We start from the raw sequence: 22,514 nt of genomic DNA, 5'->3' as shown, positions 1-22,514 counted from the left end.
GAAATACTGGGCTTTGAATAGCTCTTAACTTGTATGTCTTTTATTAGTTTGTAAAATACTGACGTGTATAATTTGTCAGCTCTGTTGTGTTCTGATTCTCAGTTTATGTATTTGATTTCATAACTGACTACCTTTCAGACAGTATCTGGTACTTGCTGCTTTCATTGCAAATGGGGAGGCTGACAGGGCAATATGACAGGTTAAATGGTCTCGAGAAGTCAGAAGACATCCCTCAGATTAATTAGTTTCTTCTTCAAAATCCCTCTGTTGAAATACTCACCTTTCCTGTCATGCTGCAGGCCATCCAACGAGAAAAGCCTGAGAAGTACAGAAAACTGCAAGATGCCAGCAGATCAGCTGAGGCCCTGGTGGAACAGATGGTGAATGGTAATTACATGGGAGTTGATTTAGATAATCTTCTTAGGGATTTGATAAATGCACAGGTTCATATTTATCACAAGAATTATATTAGCAAATACTGTCTAAATGGAACACTAAAATAATGTTACCTTATATTTCTTTTATTATTTCTTAATGTTAAAACTGTTAATTAGTCAAGAGAAAAAATCTTACCCCTTTAGTACCATGAATAGAAATGTGTGTAAAATGTGCTCACAGTAATGAATTGTATATGAACAATCTGTTCTGCACAGAGACTTAAGTTGTAATCTTATTTTCTGAGTATGCTAATCTTTTGAAGGTGCTTTAACTCATCTGAGTTAGAAAGCTCTGAAGGCATTACTCTGAACAGCATGAAAAAAGTGCTTTCTGACTTATAGTATACAGTGTATGTTTTGTAATATACAAATTGCTGTAATGTTCTGTATCAGAAATTATAATATTTTATTGAGTTTTGGAAGAGATTTTTTGCATTTGGCTCGTCAAAGATAATAAATGTCAAAGCTTATACAACTCTTAAAATGGAAACTTAGTTGTAAGTTTTTTTTATTTTTATTAATGATTTTTTTAAATATTGTGTCTTTTTTAGTTATTTTTAAGGGAAAATAAAAATCAATGAAAGGTAGATGGAAGTAAAATTGTAAGTCATGCCATTGTCCTTGATATTAAAGAATGTCTAACTTTGCAATAAAATATTAAACAGAGGCCAACATCTGTCATACTGATATGATTACCAAAAATATAGATGTTGAATGAACTGACCTTCAGAACATATATTTTATATTAAATTGTTATAATGAAGAACCAAGAATTTAATTTCTAAAAATGAAATGCTTTGAGTTTGAGCTACTTACTGGCCAAGCTGAACAAACTGTATGGAATCCTAAGATTTTTTTTTTTGCTTAAGTATGAAGGTGTAATATTTTAAAAGTGACCATATTTAATGTGTGGGGCTTATTTAATTATCATTACTGTAAGAGCTGATGTAAGGGTTCCCTTCCTAGGCTCAGTGAGTAGACTGAAGGGAGTCTGGTAACATTTACACACTCTTTGAAATCATTTGGGTAGTTTTCCATGGTGGATCACATGTCAAAAAAAACGAGATAAATTTTCATGTTTTCTGCCTGGGAGAACTGATTATACAGGACTTTTAATATAGTATTTGAAATCTGTGTACTTCTGCATCCAGGTTGTCATTTTTGGGCAGAATCTGTCTAGGACACATTTATCAGTGACCCATTCTTCCTTTGGCCAAATGTAGACTCGTACCTCAAGAATTCCACAATAACTTCAGTGTCTTTAGATTATATACTACTTTCTAGTGATTAATTTTGGTTTTAGTTGCAGAATTCACTAGTACACTATATATGACTTTTATGGTACTGTACTACCATAAAAGTCGTTAGACTAAAGGTAGATTAACTTTCTGTCTTAAATATTCTCATGTGGTTTTAACTAAAGGTTCTCTCTCTTCTTTTTTTCTTTTTTTTTTTCTTCTTGTTCATATTTATTCATGTTTTATAGATGTTGTGATCTCAACTGTGGCTAGATGCACATATAAATATTTCCAATATCTCCCAAATCACACCTTTTTTTAGGAAGCACGTCTTCTAGTTGGGGTTTGAGCACAAGGTAGACTAACTAAGCCAGCATGACTTTGTTTCCTGTCAACTGCTCTGAGCTCTGTATCATGCCATATATCATGGTAATCATGGTAGGAAGAATATTCTAGCAAGGATGACAAGTTAATTTCTGTGAGAATGAAGATCCTTTTTTTGTCATGGTTTTTAGGGAAGAAAAAATTCCTCTGGACTTGAAGCCTAAAATTTTTATGGGACTTTCAGCTACTCCACTGCTGCAAAGAGAATTTGAGGAATAGTGTATGAAATGGTTAAATAATTCAGTAATAACCACCAAGTGGAAGTGGTAGAGAGCTGCGTTAAATAAATAACATCAGTTGAGGAGAACTGTAAGATGATTTTAACAAAGAATTTGCAAATGGAGTATCTTGCTATGTGCTCAAAATTGTGCTTTTAGGATAAAGACAGTTAACTGCCATCTTCAGCCTTTGTACTTCTAAATACCACAAATTTTCTATTTGTCTTTTCTTCCAAATCATTATAATCTAATACAACTGTAATTAATGGGATCATGTCCAAATTGTTATTGAACTAAAAGTTATGTAAAAAATACTCAACTTTAAACCTACATCTCACATTGTAATAAACTTAGGCAATTTTATATTTTCCACAGTAGGTGGAAAGTTTCTTTAGTCTTCATGTGACTTGGAAATTGATTTGGGACATACAGTCTTCATCTCTAATTTTTTTTATCTTGATTTCTGGATTTGTTAAGAACAAGAGGAAAGGTTATAGCATAGGAAATTCTGTTGAATTTCCAAAATAAGGTTCAACAGAGACAACTGACTGTGCCTACACAACTTGCTCTTCTAATGGGGGAACTCTTCTCCATAACATGGGAAGAAACTGGAATTAATATGCCTTTATGAATTTGTGGGAGACACACAGTTTAGCTTCTAGTGGAGGGAAGATGTATTATATTATAGGGAATTATATTTCTTTTTGCTGTGATAGGAGTGGAATAAGTTAAAATTTGAATTCAAATTCTGGAGACAATTGGATTGTTTTCATTTATTTGTTCCTTAGCAGAGAGGAAAATATTCTGATAAAGTGCATTTATACAAAATACTATTCTTGCATTATGTAAATGCTTTCAGCCATTGTCAGCAAAACTATTTTGCACTAGAAAAAACTGCCATCTCAGACAGTGCATTCTTGTGTGTCTGAATATTGCCATTTGAAGGACTTTTCCCATCACAAGGGAAATAATTGATGGTTTTAGAGGATGATTCTTTAACCAACCACCCATGTGGTTACATTTTCCGTTTACCAATGTTTCTAGGAAAAAATTCTATTCTGTTTTTCTTTTCTAAACCCTATTGTAAAATAGAATAACAAATCTGTTGATGAGTGAAGCAGTTTAGCAGTTTGGGTGAGCATTTGACTATTACAGTACTTTAGAATAAGTTAAATAGGGCATCAAGATAAATGCTCTGAGAATTTTCATAGGCAGCATTAAAGTGAATACAAATTAATTTGTTGTGATAAAACACAATTTTAAACTGCCACTGTTCTGTGGAAGAAATATATTATCTTGTGGGTTGCCATTTCACATACATTTATGAGTCAAAAACCTATAAAAACACAGATAATATTACATTATGATATCATAGAATCATAGCAAATGATAAATGCACTTAATAAGATATACTTCATATTAAGTGGCAATTTCAAAGTACTTGCATGAAAGGTGCTGCACAATTAAAAATATTCAGACACAATTTGTTATGCACAGTACACAGGGTAATAAAATTAATGGATGCACTTCAGATAATGATCTGTTTCCTCTGGGTGTTGTATATTTATTCACTGATTATATCAGAAGCTTTTAGAATATGAAACATGAAAAGATTATGTACCATTATTCCTAGAATAATATTGTTTTACTGGAGAATGGGTTTTATATTGTTTCTTTACCTGCTTGTCAACTTTTGGTATGTGCTGCTGCCATGAGTGAAGCAGAGTAAGGGGATTGATATTAGTGTAATAAATGAAAGCTAGTGGTTGCTAAAGTTGCTAAAGATAATGAAGAAGTCAGTACTAATCACGAAAGTAAGTTTCAAATTCTTGATTTTCACCACTTTAATGAGCAAATAAAAACATTAAAATTTTGCCCTTATTCCGTCAAATACTCTAATAGTTATTAATCTGTCATTTTCAATGAGATGAAGGGCCAGCTTTCTTCAAAATAAAACAATTTTTTGACAAATTTGCCCAATTTTTTTAAAGTGCAAGTAATGTCCATTTTCTTGCATCCCTCTGGAAATGACATACCAACATCTAATACACAACTTCGAGTTAACTGAGAAGACTGTGAATTAAGAAAGTTTTTGAAAATGCATCCTATAGAGATTTTCACATAGGTCTTTCTTTCAGTAGGATATTGTGTTGCCTGAGCTGTACCTCTGCAATCTTTTACCAAACATGACTCTGTACACTCCAATCTTGTACTGTCCACTTCAGTTAAATGAAGTGAAAAAGCTTTTCTTTGTTTATCTGTGCACTTGTAGAATCACATTTAGGCTCGAAGTTTAGATAATAAAGAAATTAATTAAAGAAATTTGAACAATGTCAGGTGTTTTCACGTATTTAAATGTTATCTTAAGAGGGACATATGAGTGAAAAGAAGAAGAGAGGATCTGATGAATCTAGATTTTCATCTGAAATACAGTCCTCTGAATCCTTGAATAAAATATTACAGTGAAAACTGTTATTGTGCAAGGATAATCCATGATTGTGCTTCCCCTGGTAATCATAATCTTGCCTAAGGGTACTTTGGAGACTGTGGTAGCAGAAAAGAGAGGAAAGGAGGAATAAATAAAAATGATCTTTTTATATCTACTCTGCCAGACTCATAGACAGTGTCTTCCAGGTTCAGAGAACACAGTGGCAAAGATATCTGCTGTCTGTTATGAGTATACAGCATCTTTATATCCAAAGTCACAACAGGACAGAAGCAATTCTTGAAATATAGCATAGTTAAAGGGTCTTCTTCTATATATGTGCTTGTTCTTGCTGTTGGTAAAATTCGATATCTATGTGCCCGGTCATCTTGGCTGTTAATCAGTCATGCTATGCCATTCAGGTTTGTGCTGCCACTTCACGTATTACTATATGTTTATTAGAAATTTACAATTTTAAGAAAATTTAGTTATGCATACCACATCTCCAGATGCAAACATATGCACACAAAAGACTAGTTAACTTTTGGATTTTAAGATATGTCAAAATACTGTTTACCTCTTTATGTCTTAAAATTCACTTTATTCTCTTGCTCAGCCTCTAAACTATGCTATCCAGTTCCCAGAGTATATTGTATATGTATAGCTGCTCCAACCACCATAGTTGCCGTTATCTCCCAGTAGTACTGAGCTTCCTATCTTTCTACATTTTTGCTTGTTCTTTTTGAAATCATGTACAATTTGTTTGGCTAGGGTAACATCCTAGAAGCAGCACGTCCAGGGAACTGCTATCAAGTACTGCACAGTCTGTTTCCAAGTGGGGTGTTTCCAAGCAACTCTGAATGGAATAGCCCTGACCTGAATCCAGAATTGGATTTGCCAGAGAACTATGGTGCTCCACGACAGACGTGATCCTAGATTATCATTGCATGGGTTACTATATAGCATGCATTATAGTAATTCCTTAGAAAATTGTATTATTTCCCATATTTTTATATTATTTATATTTTTATTTAAGGCATTTAGCTGTAATTAGGACTCCACTTCCTATGTCATACCTTCAAAAATATCACATGAACTATTTACTATTTTTTAACTGTGATAAAGTAATTTTCTTGTAAATTGGGAATATAGGTTCCAAATAAGATAAACCATATTGACAGCATATCAGATATCATAGAACTATAACACTGAAGGCTTTTGTCTCATTTACTATTAAACTTGGGTTTAAGAAATAGAAAAGCACCCTAAATTTCATTGTTTTGATAAAAACAGAGCTTATGTTTTACAAGTGAACTAGTGTTTACAAGTGATGATGTTATTAAAAAAGTGTTTTAATGAAGTGTTTTAAAGCATATAGCACTACCCAGTGGATTGAGAATTTTATTAATTTTGAAATCAGTATCAGTCCTATTGCTATGTGTATCATTACATGTCATGCCAATAAAAAAGATTAGAGATTGCATTTAAACTTCCTCTGAAAAATAAGTGAGATGCTTAAGTTAATATTTTGAACTCAAACTGAGTTCAATTTTTGGAATAATTATAAATTATGTTATTTCAAGATCCCTTCACTTATCTTAGATATGTATTGCCTTACTTTCTTCACAAATTAAATAGAGCTCTCTTACCTTTAAATATTTCTAAATAATTGCCTTGTCTGTAATAACTAATCAGTTTTCTTTATGAACTTTGTGAACTTTGATTTAAGCATGATTATTGAACAATAGACAGAAATAGGCAAACTATACCAGAGAAAAATCAGACCCTGTCTGAAAATAATCTTACAGAAGTGTCACCTATGCTTTCTCAGCTCTCAGTCTTTGCTTAATGTCTACTGATGGTCACTGTTGGACAGATGGGACTGGCCTAGATGGAGGTTTTATCTGATCATATGTTTATTCCTCAGTGCTTATGGTATTCCTAATGCAAAACTTAAGGGTTAGATTATCGGGAACATCAAAATAACTGTGGAATATAGTTTATTTAAATTGGTCTTTTTATGAAAAAAAAGAAAAAAAACAACAACAAAACAGTCTTGTACATTAAAATCTAATTACAGTACAGACAATTTTTTCAAAATTCAGCTGTCAGGCATTTTCTTATTTCTTACAGTTTTAATTAGCTTTATGTATTGTATCTCTACTTTCTGCTTTATTCCTATTCTTGTACTTTAATGCACTTTATAATTCATTCCCATAGCAACAAAAGTACCCTGGCAGCAACTTAAAATATTTTTAAATGCTTTCTCCACTAATGTGTAACATCTGTACGTTCAGGACTGTTATTTGATGATAAATTATTAACTGGATTTATGAGCTTTCAAATACAGAAATTGAATTGTTATTTTACTTTTTTTTTCTTTGTGACTTATTTATCTTTAAGTGTTGAACTTCTTCTCTTGTTTTCTTTGTAGAGGGTCTGAGTGCTGACAACATTAGACAAGCCTCAGAACAGCTGAAGAGCCGCTGGATTGAGTTCTGTCAGTTGCTGAGTGAAAGACTGGCATGGCTGGAGTACCAAAATAACATCATTGACTTCTACTCCCAGCTGCAGCAACTGGAGCAGACAGCAATTACTGCAGAGAACTGGCTGAAAGCACAACCCGCACCAGCAGCAGATCCTGCTACAGTAAAAACTCAGTTGGGAAAATGCAAGGTTAGAGAATCTTCTCCAAGTTTTTTTATTACATTGTACTTCATAGGTGTTCCAACAGTGGGCCAGATACCTTCACTATTTCAATATACAAGTGGAAAATGGACTCCTTATCTCTTCTAGGTAATTATTGAAAATATTTATTCAAGGAAAGGGAAGAGTGGTAAAGAAATAAAGAGGCAAACTTTAGTGGAAACTAACATTTAAAACTGGTATTTAAAACTCTGCCCCAAATATTTAGTCATTACTATACTTAGATACCTAAAGCTAAGGAACTTTGCCCGTAAACTCTTTTTCCTTTTTTTTTTCCCCTGAAAGAGTCTGTGTCTTTGGTTCTTTATTAAGAAACTGTTGTTCATCACCTCTGTCGTAAGGATCTGGGTCAGAAAATTGTCTTCATGATGAAGTTCAAAATACTCCCATTGCAGAGTGCTTTACTTGTTATATACCCTGCCTTTTGATGCAGGTTGGATTGTGTAGTGAAATGGAGGACTGTTCTTCTGTCATCACATGACAAAATTACAACAGTTGCACAAAAATGGTCACACCAATTCACTTATTATTGTCCCTAGATGTTTTCACCTGTGTGCTGCACCATCATAGAAATTTGCTTCTCTCTCTTACTGTGGACAACTCTGTGCATGGAGATTACTTACAAGCTAATATCGTTTGACAGGAATCTATTGAGATGTTGTAACAAATTATAAATTACATTACATACTTGGAGAAGTTTGACTTTATGAAATCTCTGGCACCAGAAGCTGTCAAACTGAAATCAGTATTTGAAACAAAATTTAGATCTATGCTATTAGATTCCAGGCATTTCCAAGCTGGCATCTTGCTCACATGGGTTCTCTGTTTTCTTGCAGAAAGCTTCTCTTACAGTAGCTCTACTATGAACTGTATGTTTGGCTTACTTTCTTCATTTCTTTTTACTTAGTAGTTGCAACTGTCACAGTGTGGTCACGGTGTGTACAAGGTCTCTTGAAGGTATAATAGCACAACCTCAACTTGTAATGTGTTACTGAGGGGCTGCTGGAAATCACTGTGCATCTTCACCTCTCCTTTTCTACTTCATGCTATTTAGCCTGTATATAGCCTAACAGACATGAGTCCAGGACTATGAGACATGGGGAGTTTTTGTCTTCCCAGCTCCATGAGAAAAGGTTGCTCCTTGGGCATGGAATTTTAATATCCAGTCTATCTAATTGTCTTTGAGCATTACACTACTAACTGATCTCATGTTAAAGTGACTTTAAACAATGGTAAGAGCATCATATTGGGAGCAGAGGTATTGATTTGTGAGAAATAATTAAAAATGTTGAGTTTGTTCTTATTGTAACTGATGGAGTTGGAAGCAGAACAGTTGTGTAACTTGCAAACAGTGGTGATTTCATGGTACTAGTGATTTCATTTGTTGGACAGATTTATCTTGATGATTTTTGTTCATATATGCAGGATGAAATCATCCGAATGTCAACCCTTCAGCCTCAAATTGAACGGCTAAAGGCTCAAAGTCACGCACTCAAAGAAAAAGAACAAGGGCCAGTGTTTCTGGATGCTGACCTTGCTGCTTTTACCAGCCATTACAAACAAATACTTGCTGACATGCAGGCCAGAGAAAAGCAGCTACAGACCAGTAAGTGTTCATGTCAACAAGTCTGTTTGCCTGACTAGCATATGAAATATAGGCGTTTATGTTTTGCTGTCCTACTTTTGTTTTTACTTTTGTTACATTAAACCAGTATTACAGTTTAGGTGGTATTGTTTGCAATCTAGTCTTTCAGAAGTTATCATTAATAGGAAAACAAGGAAGGTACACTATTCAGAAACAAAGGTTACACTCAGTGTATTTCTACACTTGGGTCTCTTCTTGTTAGCATGTTTATGGACAGATTCAGTGATCTTTTTTGGCAACATAAAACTGCCTTAGTTTAGTCAGGCTATAAGACAAGGCTCTGTCAGTACGGGAAAGAAAGTGTTTAATTGCAGGAATAAGTCTGCTCTAGATTTTCATAGAATAGAAATTTAACTCCATAAAGCTCATCAAAGACAGTAGCTACTTTAGGGTATCTAGTTTTTCATTATCTGGTGAACTGTTTGTTTTTTGCAATATAGAATATATGGCTGCTAGTTGTGACAATTATTTACAATATTTGTAGTAAAATGCATTTTTAAAAAGGGGGGAAATGCTATACCAAAATCGAAAGTTGACTTTATTCCTTATTCAAAATACATAGCTTATCAGTGACTGTGGTACACTTTCTGTATTTGATTATGAATTTAAAAATAAAATATCGAATAAAAATATAAATTCAATTTTTCTCAACAGCAAGGAGATTATTTGCCCCTTAAACCAATGATATCTGTAAATGACTGTACTGTTTTGAAATTAGACATAGTGCTAGCTCCTTCTAGTGGATCTTTATAGTATTTATTCTGAGTTATTTCAGGGAGTTTTGATATTATTCTATTTCTAAAGATGTGGTTTTTTTTTCAATAACACTGCATTATTGTGCTGCTCTGGTTATTTCACACATGCACACACATACTGAAGAAATAAAATGCAAGTGTGCCATAGCATGTGATGAAACAATGAGCCATAGAAATTTAGTATCATGAAGTGTAAAGTTTATTCATGACTCTAAAGTCAGGCCATACAATGGATAAGACTTTAGAACTTTGAATCCCACACTGGTTTATATGCTGAAATCAGTTACCATTCTGCCAAAAAGATATGGTAAGTGCTAGTTTCTTTATGTTTTCTTCTATATCCAGTTTTGTGTAATTGCTAGTTTTGCCTCATCTAATTTTACTATAATGAAACCTTGTGAACTAACCAGTTGCTTAGCCTTGTAAGGTGACTAGTGTTCAGTGCCTGATCTGTAATGCCACTAAGCAGAGGCTTTGATAAAGTTCTACCCAGCTATATGTAAGTTCATTCCCACTGCCATGCTGCAGGATGCTCTTCCAGTGCCCTGGCCAGCCACAGGAGCAGCTGTCCTGAGGTGCCAGCAGTGAAAGGACTGGGAAGAGTCTCCTAAACTGGTGGAGAACAGAAGTCCCTGAATCAATATTTTATGGTCTGTTGTTATTTTATGTGACTGCTCTGCATTATGGGTGCTTCATCTCAAATTGTTCAACTGTCAAGACAAGAGTGTTTTATCCTATACAGTATATACTTGTAGTGATATTTTAGGTGAGATTATTATGCCAATCATATTTTATCTTCAGAAATTTTATACACAGTTTTATCCGAAGTGCTAACTTCCTTTCATAGCTCTCCTGTAGTGATCATGCTTAGCATACTACATTAGGTCTAATCCTGTTTCAGGAAAGTCTTATGAATCAAAAACTGTGGAAACAACCCTCCAAAGTTCTTTCTTCAATGACTATTTTTCTTCTGTTGAACAGATGGAGAAAGGGCCATATACTATGTCTTTATTTTAATCCTAGTTTAATAGAAAGTGTTGAAATTTTGCTAGAGTATTTTAGATATTTATGTCTTTTATTTTCATAAATTATTTTCAATTACTTGTTTTTTATAGATTTAAGAATTTATTTAAAACTGAAGTTCTGCAGATCAGTGGTAGTTTTTACTCCTTTTTTCTACCCTGTACATATAATCTACAGGTGCTGGGAAGATATTTTTGATTCATCGTTGAGGGTTTTTTTGTGTTAAAAGGATTTTTGAGACACTATTAGGGGTTTGGGTTTTTTTGTGGTTTGGTTTGGTTTGGTTTGGTTTTTTTTCTAATGTTCCATTACTCCATTATCTTTTCTGATAGATAAGGGTATTTAGCTATTCTGCTCTGTTTTCCAAGGAATTTTTTTCGCAAAAAAACAGAAGAGAGGTTTCTCTAGTTCTAGAAGATTGTGTGTCTTAAATATTTTTTGCTTTGGTGGGTTTTTCGAGGGTGGTGGTGGTTTTATTTTGGGTTCTTTAGGTTCAAGAGTGCTTAGTAGTTTTTCTACACAGTAGATTTCTTTATAGAATATTATTAAAGATTAAATCAGATTAGTCAAGTGTTTTTCCATTATTTGATTAGCATTTCCAGTTACAAAACCTAATGAAAAGACAATTCTAAAACTTATTTGGTTGGTTTTTTTCACTATTTTGCAATGTTGTTTGTGAAAGAAATACAGCTTCCTAAAATATGAGGAAACATAACCTCATTTTTTCTTACTTTATAGAATGTCTATATATCCATAGGTAATAGATCATTTTGAAGACGATATATCCATCATTCCAGCTCTCCCTCCTTCCCAAACATATTTAGAGTTATTTCTAGGATACCAGTATGTAGAAAAAATAGAGGTCAGACAGTGCTTCAAACTATTCAGTAATGTACACAAGGGAGTGAAACGGACAATTATGGCAATAATTTGAATATGAATAATTAGTTTTATAATTAGTTTTACAGTTGCCCTGGTTAAGAATGAGGAGTTGAACTTTATATTTACTTGTCTTGAAATAAACTGCTGCCGTGTCAGAGAAATTCCCAGGAAGCAGCTGGATCAGCCTCCCTTTCCCTCTCAGCCAGGGCCAGGGCCAGGAGAGTACTCGCTGGCTCTGACTACTTCCCAGGTGGCAGCTGATTCATTCCAGCACTCATCTCATGCTGTGACTGGACAGACTCCGTAAAGGTGCTTTCATGGTTCAGTTTTGCTGCAGTAAACTCTTACCCAGCTGTGGTCTTCAGTGAGAGGCACTCTGGTACGTGTTCTGAATTTGAGAAGACTGTTCTTCAGAGGAAGTTTGGGGAGTGTCATTAGATTTTTAGAAAGTAATGTTAAAAAAAACCACAAAAAAAACTTTTGTGGCAGGTGAAATTAAGAATATCAAGATGGAGATGGCAAAGGTAAAGTCATATTTATTTCAGTTTTTCTGTGCGTCATAAATTCATGCACTGTGCTTTCCTTTCAAATTCTTATTCTAACTTTGTAGGATCAGTAATTCCCAAAGGTGAAGTCATTGTCGTTGTTGTTATTCTTATTGTTGATGATGAATCATTCATCTGCATTTAAATGTTATTTCTCCTATGTATTTCAAGAAGGACAACAGGAAAGTTTTGCCTTCTACATCATGTCAATATTCTTTAGACTTTTTACTTACCCATCCCATGGTTACAGTTATTTCATATGTACTCCACTTTTCTCCCTAATCCACATGTACAGTGTCTTAAAGGGGGATGCATTATATAGAACTCATGCAACTCAGTGTTGGCATAAATCTGTAAGACAACAAACCTTAGTAACCATAACAATATGATGACAATTTTGAGTTTTAGTCTGTCATTTGCCTGCTCTTGCTTATACTTTGAACTGCTAACTTATTTTCATACTCTAAGTATCTTAGAGACGGGTTATAAGTGACAGTGAGATTGTTATGATATTTATAATAATCTTTCACCAATCATTGCATACTTGAGGAAGAAAAATTTTAAGCAAGTGTCATGTGAATTTAAAAACTGTAAATTATCCTTAAGAGCTAAAATATGATTTAGTAGCAATAATATTCATTGCTGTTTGGTTTTGAGGGGTAAAGTTTGCTTAATTGTCTTTGAATGTGCCTTTTGAATGTGAGAAAATCAGCATGGTTTAAACAGTGCAGCTACTACTAAGATTTTTATGGGAAATATGTGCAATTCGATCTAGTTCATTTGTTTCAGGAAGTAAGTCTTTAATGAAATGATCCCATAGATTATATTTATTGCTTTTTTTCTTCTTTCACAGTGATGTGATAAACAATGGGATTTGTCCTGACTGTAGGAGATACACAGTGTAGCGTATCCAGTGTGATTTGATAGTTGTTGAGATAATTGTATTCTCATTTCATTTCTGATTTGGGCAAAGATTTTTGACTGGAAAATCCAGTCACCAAAACGGAAACTGGGAGGAAATATATAATTAAAAAAAAGTATTTTACTTCTTTGGAAAGCTTTTACATGTTTAACTATTTCTATCTGCACATTGTATTTCCAAATATAAGAACTTTCTCTAAAATAAATAGGCAAGTGTAAATGTATTTACCTGTCAGTTCTCAAGGGTTACAATGTTAGTCACATCAAAATGCATTCCTTACAAGTGGAATAGATTATGCAACACCGTTTTCCTGTTTTGGGACGGGAAATGTATTCTGATATTTCACAGTAAATTATTTGTATTTTCCCTCTGTTGTTTTTTGTTTCAGTTCTGTTATGGACCTAGCTTGGGTTGTGGACATGCTATATCTTTCTGACTACCAATTTTTCATATAATATAGCAGTCCATATTAATGCACTGTGTTTATCATGTGGCCTTTAATCCACAAACATTCATATCTCAAGGCAAATTTTAGTATAAAAATAAACAGGTCTGGATATCTGTTTATGTTATGAGCATGGGGAATTTAGAGATTCGTACTGCCTGCAGAGAGATTGTAAATTGTTAGATTATTTAGACAGCTAAAATTAGGTAACGTGAATCCCAGTGTAGGAGTTCAACTGAATTCTCTCCGTTGGCATAGTGAGTTGCAAAAGCAACAGAGCCTTCTGAAGTGTCATCCAAAATATGTTAATTTGCTTCCCTGTGGATGAAAATGCTGACACATTTTGTATCTTAAAAAAAAATAAACAACCAACCCCTCCCCTCAAAAAATACCCAAACAAATCCAACAAGACCCAAAAACTCTAGCTAGGCAAAAGGCATTGAATAGTAGTATTTCACTACTAGTAATATGGAAAAGTGAAATAGGAAAACTATTATTTCACTGAACTTAAAAGTGCTTTTTAAATGGAATATTTAATAACAACATTGGAAAGCCACTAGCTTGATTAAATCATAGTCTCATAGAATCATAGAATGGTTTAGGTTGGAGAGGACTTTAAAGATCATCCAGTCCAACCCCCCTGCCATGGGTAGGGACACCTCCCATTAGATCAGGTTGCCCAAAGCCCTGTCCAGCCTGGCCTTGAACACTTCCACAACTTCTCTGGGCAACTTGTGCCAGTGTCTCACTGCTCTCACAGTAAAGAATTTCTTCCTAATATACAGTCTAAATCTACCCTCTTCCAGTTTAAAGCCATTCCCTCTTGTTCTGTCACTACCTGCCCTTGTAAAAAGTCCCTCCTCAGCTTTCCTGTAGGACCCCTTCAGGAACTGGAAGGCTGCAATAAGGTCTCCCTGGAGCATTCTCTTCTCCAGGCTGAACAACCCAAACTCTCTCAGCCGGTCCTCATAGTGGAGGTGCTCCAGTCCTCTGATCAGCTTCGGGGCCCTCCTCTGGACCCACTGTAACAGCTCGATGTCCTTCTTATACTTAGGGTCCCAGAACTGGATGCAGTACTCCAGGTGAGGTCTCACAGGAGAACAGTATAGGGGTAGAATCACCTTCCTCAACCTGCTGGCCACACAGCGGTTGACCTTCTGGGCTGCAACCGCACACTGCTGACTCATGTTGAGTTTTTCATCGACCAACACCTCCAGGTCCTTCTCCTCAAGACTGCTCTCAAGCCATTCTCCACCCAGCCTGTATTTGTGCTTGGGATTGCCCCTACCCAGGGGCAGGACCTTGCACTTGGCCATGTTGAACTTCATGAGGTTGGCATGGGCCCACCTTTCCAGCCTGTCCAGGTCCATCTGGATGGCATCCCTTCCTTTCAGCATGTCAACTGCACCACCCAGCTTGGTGTCATCTGCAAACTTCCTGAGGGTGCACTCGGTTCTGCTGTCTGCGTCGCTGACAAAGATATTAAACAGTACCAGTCCCAGTACCGATCCCTGGGGAACACCACTCGTCACTGGTCTCCATTTGGACATTGAGTTATTGACCACAACTCTGTAAATGTGACCAACCAGCCAATTCCCTATCCAGTGAGTGGTCCATCCATCAAATCCACATTTCTCCAGTTTCATGACCAGTATGTCATGTGGGACAGTATCAAACACTTTGCGTAAGTCCAGATAGATGATGTTAGTTGCTCTTCCCTTATCTACCAAAGCTATAACTCCATCATAAAAGGTCACCAAATTGGTGAGGCATGATTTGTCCTTGGTGAAGCCATGTTGGTTACCACCAATCACTGCATCCTCATTCTCCCTGTGCCTTAGGAGAGCCTTCAGGAGGATCTGCTCCATGGTCTTTCAGGCACAGAAGTGAGACTGACTGGTCAATGGTTTCCTGGATCTTCCTATTCCCCTTTTTGAAAATGGGGGTTATGTTTCCCCTTTTCAAGTCATCAGGAACTTCACCAGACTGCCACGACCTTTCAAATATGATGGATAACAGTTTGGCAACTTCATCCTCCAGTTCTCTCAGGACCTGCAGATGGATGTCATCAGGTCCCATGCACTTGTGCACCTTCAGGTTCTTTATGTGGTCTTGAACCTGGTCTTCACTTACAGTGGGTGGATCTTCCTTCTCCCAGTCCCTACCTTTGCCTTCTGTGACTTGGGCAGCACGGCGTCATTCAGCACCTCAGCCTTCTCTATGTCCCCTGTGACCAGTTCTCCATCTTCCTTCTGTAGAGGGCTCACTTCTTCCCTAGCCTTCCTTTTATCACTGGTGTACCTATAGAAATTCTTCTTGTTCCCCTTTATTTCTCTGGCTAGATTTAATTCCATCTGTGCCTTAGCTTTCCTAACCTGATCCCTGGTTGTTTGGGCAACTTCTTTATAATCCTCCCAGCTAACCTGTCCTCGCTTCCATTCCCTTCTGCATCCAAGTAAGTCCAGGAGCTCCTTGTTCATCCACACAGGCCTTCTGGCATTCTTGCCTGCCTTCCTCCTTCTTGGGATTCACTGTTCCTGGACTTGAAGGAGATGGTCCTTGAATATCAATCAGCAATCTTGGACCCCTCTTCCCTCCAGGTCTATATCCCACAACACCTTGCTTAGCATTTCCCTGAAGAGACTAAAGTTTGCTCTCCTGAAGTCCAGAGTGATGAGCTTGCTCCATGTCCTTTTCGATGACCTAAGGATCTTGAATTCCACCATTTTGTGGTTACTGCAGCCAAGGCTGCCCTCAAGCTTCATGTTGCTCACCAGCCCCTCTTTGTTGGTGAGGACAAGGTCCAGCATGGCACCCCGTCTCGTGGGCTCCTCTACAGCTTGAAGGAGGAAGTTGTCATCTATGCATTCGAGGAACCTCTTTGATTGCTGGTGCCCTGCTGTGTTGTCCTTCCAGCAGATGTCAGGGTGACTGAAATCCCCCATGAGAACCAGGGCTTGTGAATGTGAAGCTGCTGTAATCTGTTTATAGAGGGCCTCATCCACTCGGTCTTCCTGATCAGGTGGCCTGTAGCACACCCCCACTATGATGTCTCCTTCACCTGCCTTCCCACTAACCCTGACCCATAAGCTGTCAGCTCCTCACCCTGCCCCAGATCGAGCTCCGTGGACTCCAGCTGGTCCTTAATGTAGAGAGCAACACCCTCTCCCCTTCTCCCCTGTCTGTCTTTCCTAAAGAGATTATAACCCTCTGTTCCTAATGTCCAGTCATAAGAGCCATCCCACCAACTCTCAGTGATGCCAATGACATCATAGCCCTGTAGGCATGTGTACATCTATAACTCTTCCTGCTTATTTCCCATGCTCCATGCATAAGTGAACAGGTATTTAAGTTGCTCCCCCATTGAAGCCAACTTACTGGCTGGGGGTCCCTTGTTCTGCACTTCAGGTACTTTCGTCCATGGCCTGGAGCATCTCTCCCTTACATTGTCATCGAAGTGGGATGGACTGTGGATCCCCTCTCCCTGCAACTCTAGTTGAAAGCAATATTTAAACAATGTTTAAATCAATATCTGTGATTCCACTTGAAGTCTTATTTAATCTTGCAAATAGAGAACATAATTAATCAAAATTGGACAAAACCTTTGCAGTGTTTGGATGGTTTTAAAATTATTATTATTGACACACTTTCAGGATAAGAGTTTCATGCAGTTTGGTGGAGTTTGCTGTAACATCGTATCTTGTGTTTTAACCTGTTCTGAGGTACTCTCCACTGCTACAGAAAATAGCTATTATTTGATATAGCTACTTGAAGTCACACATTAGTTCTAAGATTTGTTTATAATTTAAAAGAGAAAATTAGTTATAGAAGTCAAACATTACATCACAATACTGAACTCCATTTCATATTTCTAAATATAACTGTAGATTAAGAGTTGTATAAACCTTTGACATATATGAGCTGTTAAAATTACATCTCCATTTGTTTGGAGTGATGTGTTTAAAAGCATGTTCTGTTCTAACATAGGCATTGTTTGTATTAAATGAGTCAAATCTCTCTAAGGAAATAAAATTGCTTAAAATGCTATTTGATGAGATGGAAAATGTTTGTTCTGTGTTTCCAAGAATGTACTGCTATTGCTTTCAGTGTAAAGAAAATACATTACAAGCACAGAAATTCTTGTCTTTCCTGATATTAGGTCCTATCTTTTGTAAATATCCAGATGTGTGTGATAAATCTGGTCAGCCAAGATTTGTATGAGGAAAATATGCCATACAATGTGTATACTCCATGAAAGAGCTTAAATTGCCCTGATTTTAGTATGTTGTTATGATGCCTAACTGAAAAATATAACATTTTTTCAAGTAGCATTCTGTTGATCAACTGAAAAGATAGATTAAAGTCAGAAGTACATTCTGCCAAGATACTTGCAGTGCAACTTGCACTTAAAAGTTTTAACTGTGTTGTTTATTAAAATTTCTTTTTTGAACAGCTATGTTGTCTCTCAGTACAGTTGCTTCTGAAACACTAGACATATACAGGAGGTACAAATAAGTGTAACATTTTTTTAAGCTTTTATATACTACATTGTTATAGGTACAGATTGGAAATGAAACATTTCCATGCTACTTGTCTGTATTTTTCTCAATGAGTATAGAAGCAACTGCTGTTGAGGGCAGAGAGAGTATCTCTGCTAATGAATTGCTCATGTGTGTGCCAGATGTTGTCTATTTACAGCAGCTGTAATGTTGGCACAATAAGCACAATCCAATAAAATCATCTTTAATGCAGAAGAAAGATTAATTTTATATGCTTTTAACAGATGTCTTCAATGGAACATTTTACTTGAACAGAAACATTAAACACATAAGCATAGGCCATAAAAGGGAATGTTATTTCTAACTGCATTTCTGAAATTAGATTTTGGGTTAAGTACAATGGTTTATCTATTGATCTCTATGCACACATATTTAAACTAGTAGTCTTGGTCATGTCATAGGTCACATGACAACTTAGAGACAAATGACACACAATTCATAAAATGACAGAGATATCATAAACATTAGAATTTGCGTATTAATTCTTCAAAAGTTTTCTGCTTTCACAACCCTTGGAAAAATCTGATGCTGGGCCTGTCGCAATCTGTTTCAAGTAGTCACTAACTTCAATAAGGCTTGGTCTTACATCAAACATCTGTCAGCAAACACATGATGAAGCCCAAAATTTTTTCTTTCCTTTTTCTCCCCTGTTGAATGTAGTTTTTGACAGTTTGCCTCCTGCACACTACAAAGAGACAATGAACACTATACTTGTGTGGATCCAGCAGTCAGAAACGAAACTCTCCATGCCTCAGGTAGCAGTTGCTGAGTATGAAATCATGGAGCAGAGACTCAGGGAGCTCAAGGTGAGTGGTCAGGCAGTGGGAACAAATGTCTCAAATGAATTTTTTAGATGAACAGAATGGAAAGTTTTACTAAGTTTGCTGAAACCTACACTACAGATCTTGGGTGAATTATACCAATTTGGGTTATAGCCTAGGGCTTCAGGAGACAAGGGATACTTATATCAGTTCCTAAAGTTAAAGGATTGGAAGTGCTCTTCACCATTGAAACCAATTTTATAAGATATTGGACATGTTAAGGAAAAGCCTTTGTTTGTCCCCATGATATATAAAATATTTGTTTGATGATAGCTCTGGTAGTTAAGTATAGATGTAGCTCATTTCATTTTCCAGTGCTGACGTGGAAACAACTATGATTTGCAAAAGGCAGCACAAGCTTTGTCAGATTTCCTGTCGAATTTACAAGCAGATGCAAATGTGGAACAAGTTTTGCCAGTGGGTAGAAACTTTCTCCGCATTTCAATATTTGATATTGTTCTCCTGTTGAATGACTAATGAACATGTTGTTTGATGCAACTAATACTGCAAATGCAGAAATAAAAATTCAAATATAGACAAAAAAGTTATGTGCAGCAAATTTGGGCTAAGAATGGCAAAAGTTTTGAGAAGTTATCAAAAACTTTAAATCATAGAAGCAGTTCTGAGCTTATTCTTTTCTTCCATGTATAGTCTGATTCGTTTGAAGTTGTAATCATTAGGTTGTATATGGATCACCTCCATTAACAAGTATAAACACCTCTGGTTATATTCTCAGTTCAACAAAAAAAATACGTATTTTCTAGTTTGTGTGAGGAAAAAGCAATTCCAAATATCTCAGCAGAATACATCACTAGATATTTTAACAAATGTGACCTACATTTTTAGTTTTCGGTCCTTTCTTCAGCAGTCTTACTGTGAAGTTGCACTCACTCACTCATTCTATGTTTGTGAAACAAAGAAAATTGCCTGACACATGAATCAGGATACTATTTGCTTCTTATTCATAGGCTCTACAAAGTTCTCTGCAAGAGCAGCAAAAAGGCCTGAATTATCTCAGCACAACTGTGGAAGACATGTCCAGAAAAGCCCCTGCAGAAGTCAGCCAAAGATATAGATCAGAGATTGATGTGATCCTTGGCCGCTGGAAGAAATTGTCAGCACAGCTGGTGGAACATTGCCAGAAACTTGAGGAGCTTATGACCAAACTCCAGCGATTCCAGGTTAACCAATTTTTTTCAGCCTCAACGATTATGTAGTGGGTTGTGGCTGTAAGACTAGCACAGAACACATTTATACACCTCAAGAAAGTAACACCAAAGTGAAATATCAAAACAGCACAATAAATTATTTAAATGTTTGCTTTATTTTTGTAAGTCCAAGATTTCACTTTGAACTCTGATTTTGTGGCTGTTTCTGCCTATGTTGTTTCAGCAGCAAAACTTGACTTCAATTTCAGTGAAATTGCTACTAATATTCCACTGCTTACTTTTTCAATGTAGCTGAAGTACTTTTTCATGCAGAAGAAGTAGCTGTAACCATATTGACTTTAATGAAGTCACTTACATAATTAGTCATTTGTAATATGGTCACATCTTGACAGCAGTTGCCAGAAAGCAGAATTGTATATGAATTACACAATTGTGTGAATTTCAGGTATTTAGAATGACAGCATTGGAACCTTACATTGTTTCTTTCATTGTGAGGATCTCCTACTTATACTTATTTATAAATCACACATTACAGGGGATGTTTATGACTTAGGTGTTATCAAATTTAAAAGAAGTCCATTTTTAACATATTCATGTTCTATTTCTATATAATTTCAAGGGATTGGTTTCAGAGGAATTCAGATCAACCAGTGAAAAAAATGTAAAAAGCATTTTTAATTTTATTTTGTTTGTCCTCTCCTTACCCCCATGCAAATGAACACCTGCCTACTCATGGTGGATATTACAAAGAGAATTCTGTAGGTTGAGGTCCTGCAGCCATACTCAAAGCTGCATTCACACAGCGTGTTTCTTCTCAGTGCTGACTCCCTGTATTTCTTACTTTTTACAATATCAAGTATTTCTGTCCTTGGCTTTGGTTTACATACATGATTAGCTTCAGCTAAGCTTAAAGATTTTCAGCTTAGTCCAGTAGAGTTCTCTGGTCAGAAATTTCTGTCATAGTATTCTTCCACTTCTGCTTTTGTAGAGGAAAAAATACTCAGTATTTTGTTACTCTTCATCAGTTTTCAGATAAGCAAATGGACCAAAAAAGGAGGAAACATTTTATTAGTACCATTTATAATTTAGCTACTGAAATGCCACAGTGTTCTAAATCATAACTGTGGCTCCACAGCTACATCTCTGACGTTTGAAGCTGGCCATTAGATGAAGTTTAATGGTATGATGGGATGACCTTGGCCAACAGCCAGAGGCCTCAGCTGCTCTCTCACTCGCTGTCCTCAGCAGGACCAGGGGAGAAAATAGGATGGGAAAGCACTTGGATTGAGATAAAGACAGGGAGATTTCTTACCAGTTGCCATTGTAGGCAAAAAAGACACAACTTAGGGAAAATTAAAATAGATTTGGGTACTGAGAAACAAACACAAAACTTAAAACAACACCTCCCTCCCTCCTTCTTTTTCCTAATCTGCACTCCATAGCTTTACTGTTGTCTCTTTCATGCCAGGGGGTGCAGGAGCATGAGAAATGGAAGCTGCAGACAGTTCATATCAGCTTCTCTCTGCTGCTCATTCTTCTTCACTCTTTTCCCTTGCTCCAGCATGAGTCCTCCCATGGGCTGCAGTCCTTCAGGAAATATGTGCTCCTGTGTGGGACCCTGCATGGGCTGCAGCTTCTTTTAGAGCTCATCAACTGCTCCAATGTGAGGTCCTCCATGGGCTGCAGTGTGGCTATCTGCTCTACCACGGACCTCCATGGGCTGCAGGGAGACAACCTGCGTGACCACAGGCTGCAGGGGAATCTCTGCTCCAGCAACTGCAGCACCTCTTCTCCCTCCTTCTTCACTTCCCTCAGTGTCTGCAGGGCTGTTTATCCCTTTTTTTTTTTCTCTCCTTCTCTGCCTGTCTGGCATTTTTTCTCTTTCTTAACTTCATTATCCCAGAGGCCATGGGGTCAGCTGTGTCCTGTGGTGTGTCCACTGGAGGCAGCTGCAGCCAAGGTTGTCCAGCACAAGGCAGCACCTGGCCTCTCCTCACAGAGGCCACCTCTGCTACCAAAGCTGTGCCACATAAACCCAATATAATTAGGAAAACTGGAAGGTGGTTTTATCAATAATATAATGAAATATTTGCAATTGTAGAAGACAGAGCAATAAACTTTGCTTGAGAAATTCAAACTTTTGTCATTTTTTCCCATCCTTGGATTTTCTGGATATAGGTTTAGAGGTTGCCCCACTGCTCTTGAAAGAAGGAAGTCCTGAACATCATGGCCATGTTCTGTCAAGCGTGTATTTTTAAATCTTAGTGAGCTACTGTTGCATACAAATCTTAGTCTTTATATTTATTGCTGATGTCACTTTAGTACACAGTTAATATAAAA

General features: G+C 36.6%; 1 protein-coding gene across 1 annotated transcript in view; it reads left to right on the top strand.

The window, feature by feature from the left end:
• The first annotated feature begins 290 nt into the window (after window positions 1-290).
• The window catches only part of LOC104545283 (dystrophin), a 100,393-nt gene continuing 78,169 nt past the window's right edge, over window positions 291-22,514 (top strand). The window contains exons 1-5 of the mRNA XM_010190380.1: window positions 291-387; window positions 7,137-7,378; window positions 8,834-9,014; window positions 18,845-18,990; window positions 19,974-20,186. Coding sequence (XP_010188682.1) covers window positions 291-387; window positions 7,137-7,378; window positions 8,834-9,014; window positions 18,845-18,990; window positions 19,974-20,186 — 879 coding nt within the window. The remainder of the gene's footprint in view (window positions 388-7,136; window positions 7,379-8,833; window positions 9,015-18,844; window positions 18,991-19,973; window positions 20,187-22,514) is intronic.

Source organism: Mesitornis unicolor, unplaced genomic scaffold (genome assembly GCF_000695765.1).
Source record: "Mesitornis unicolor isolate BGI_N332 unplaced genomic scaffold, ASM69576v1 scaffold4328, whole genome shotgun sequence".
Classification (NCBI taxonomy): domain Eukaryota; kingdom Metazoa; phylum Chordata; class Aves; order Mesitornithiformes; family Mesitornithidae; genus Mesitornis; species Mesitornis unicolor.
The sequence above is the reverse complement of the archived record's forward strand: the minus strand, read 5'-3'. Positions and strand labels throughout refer to the sequence as shown.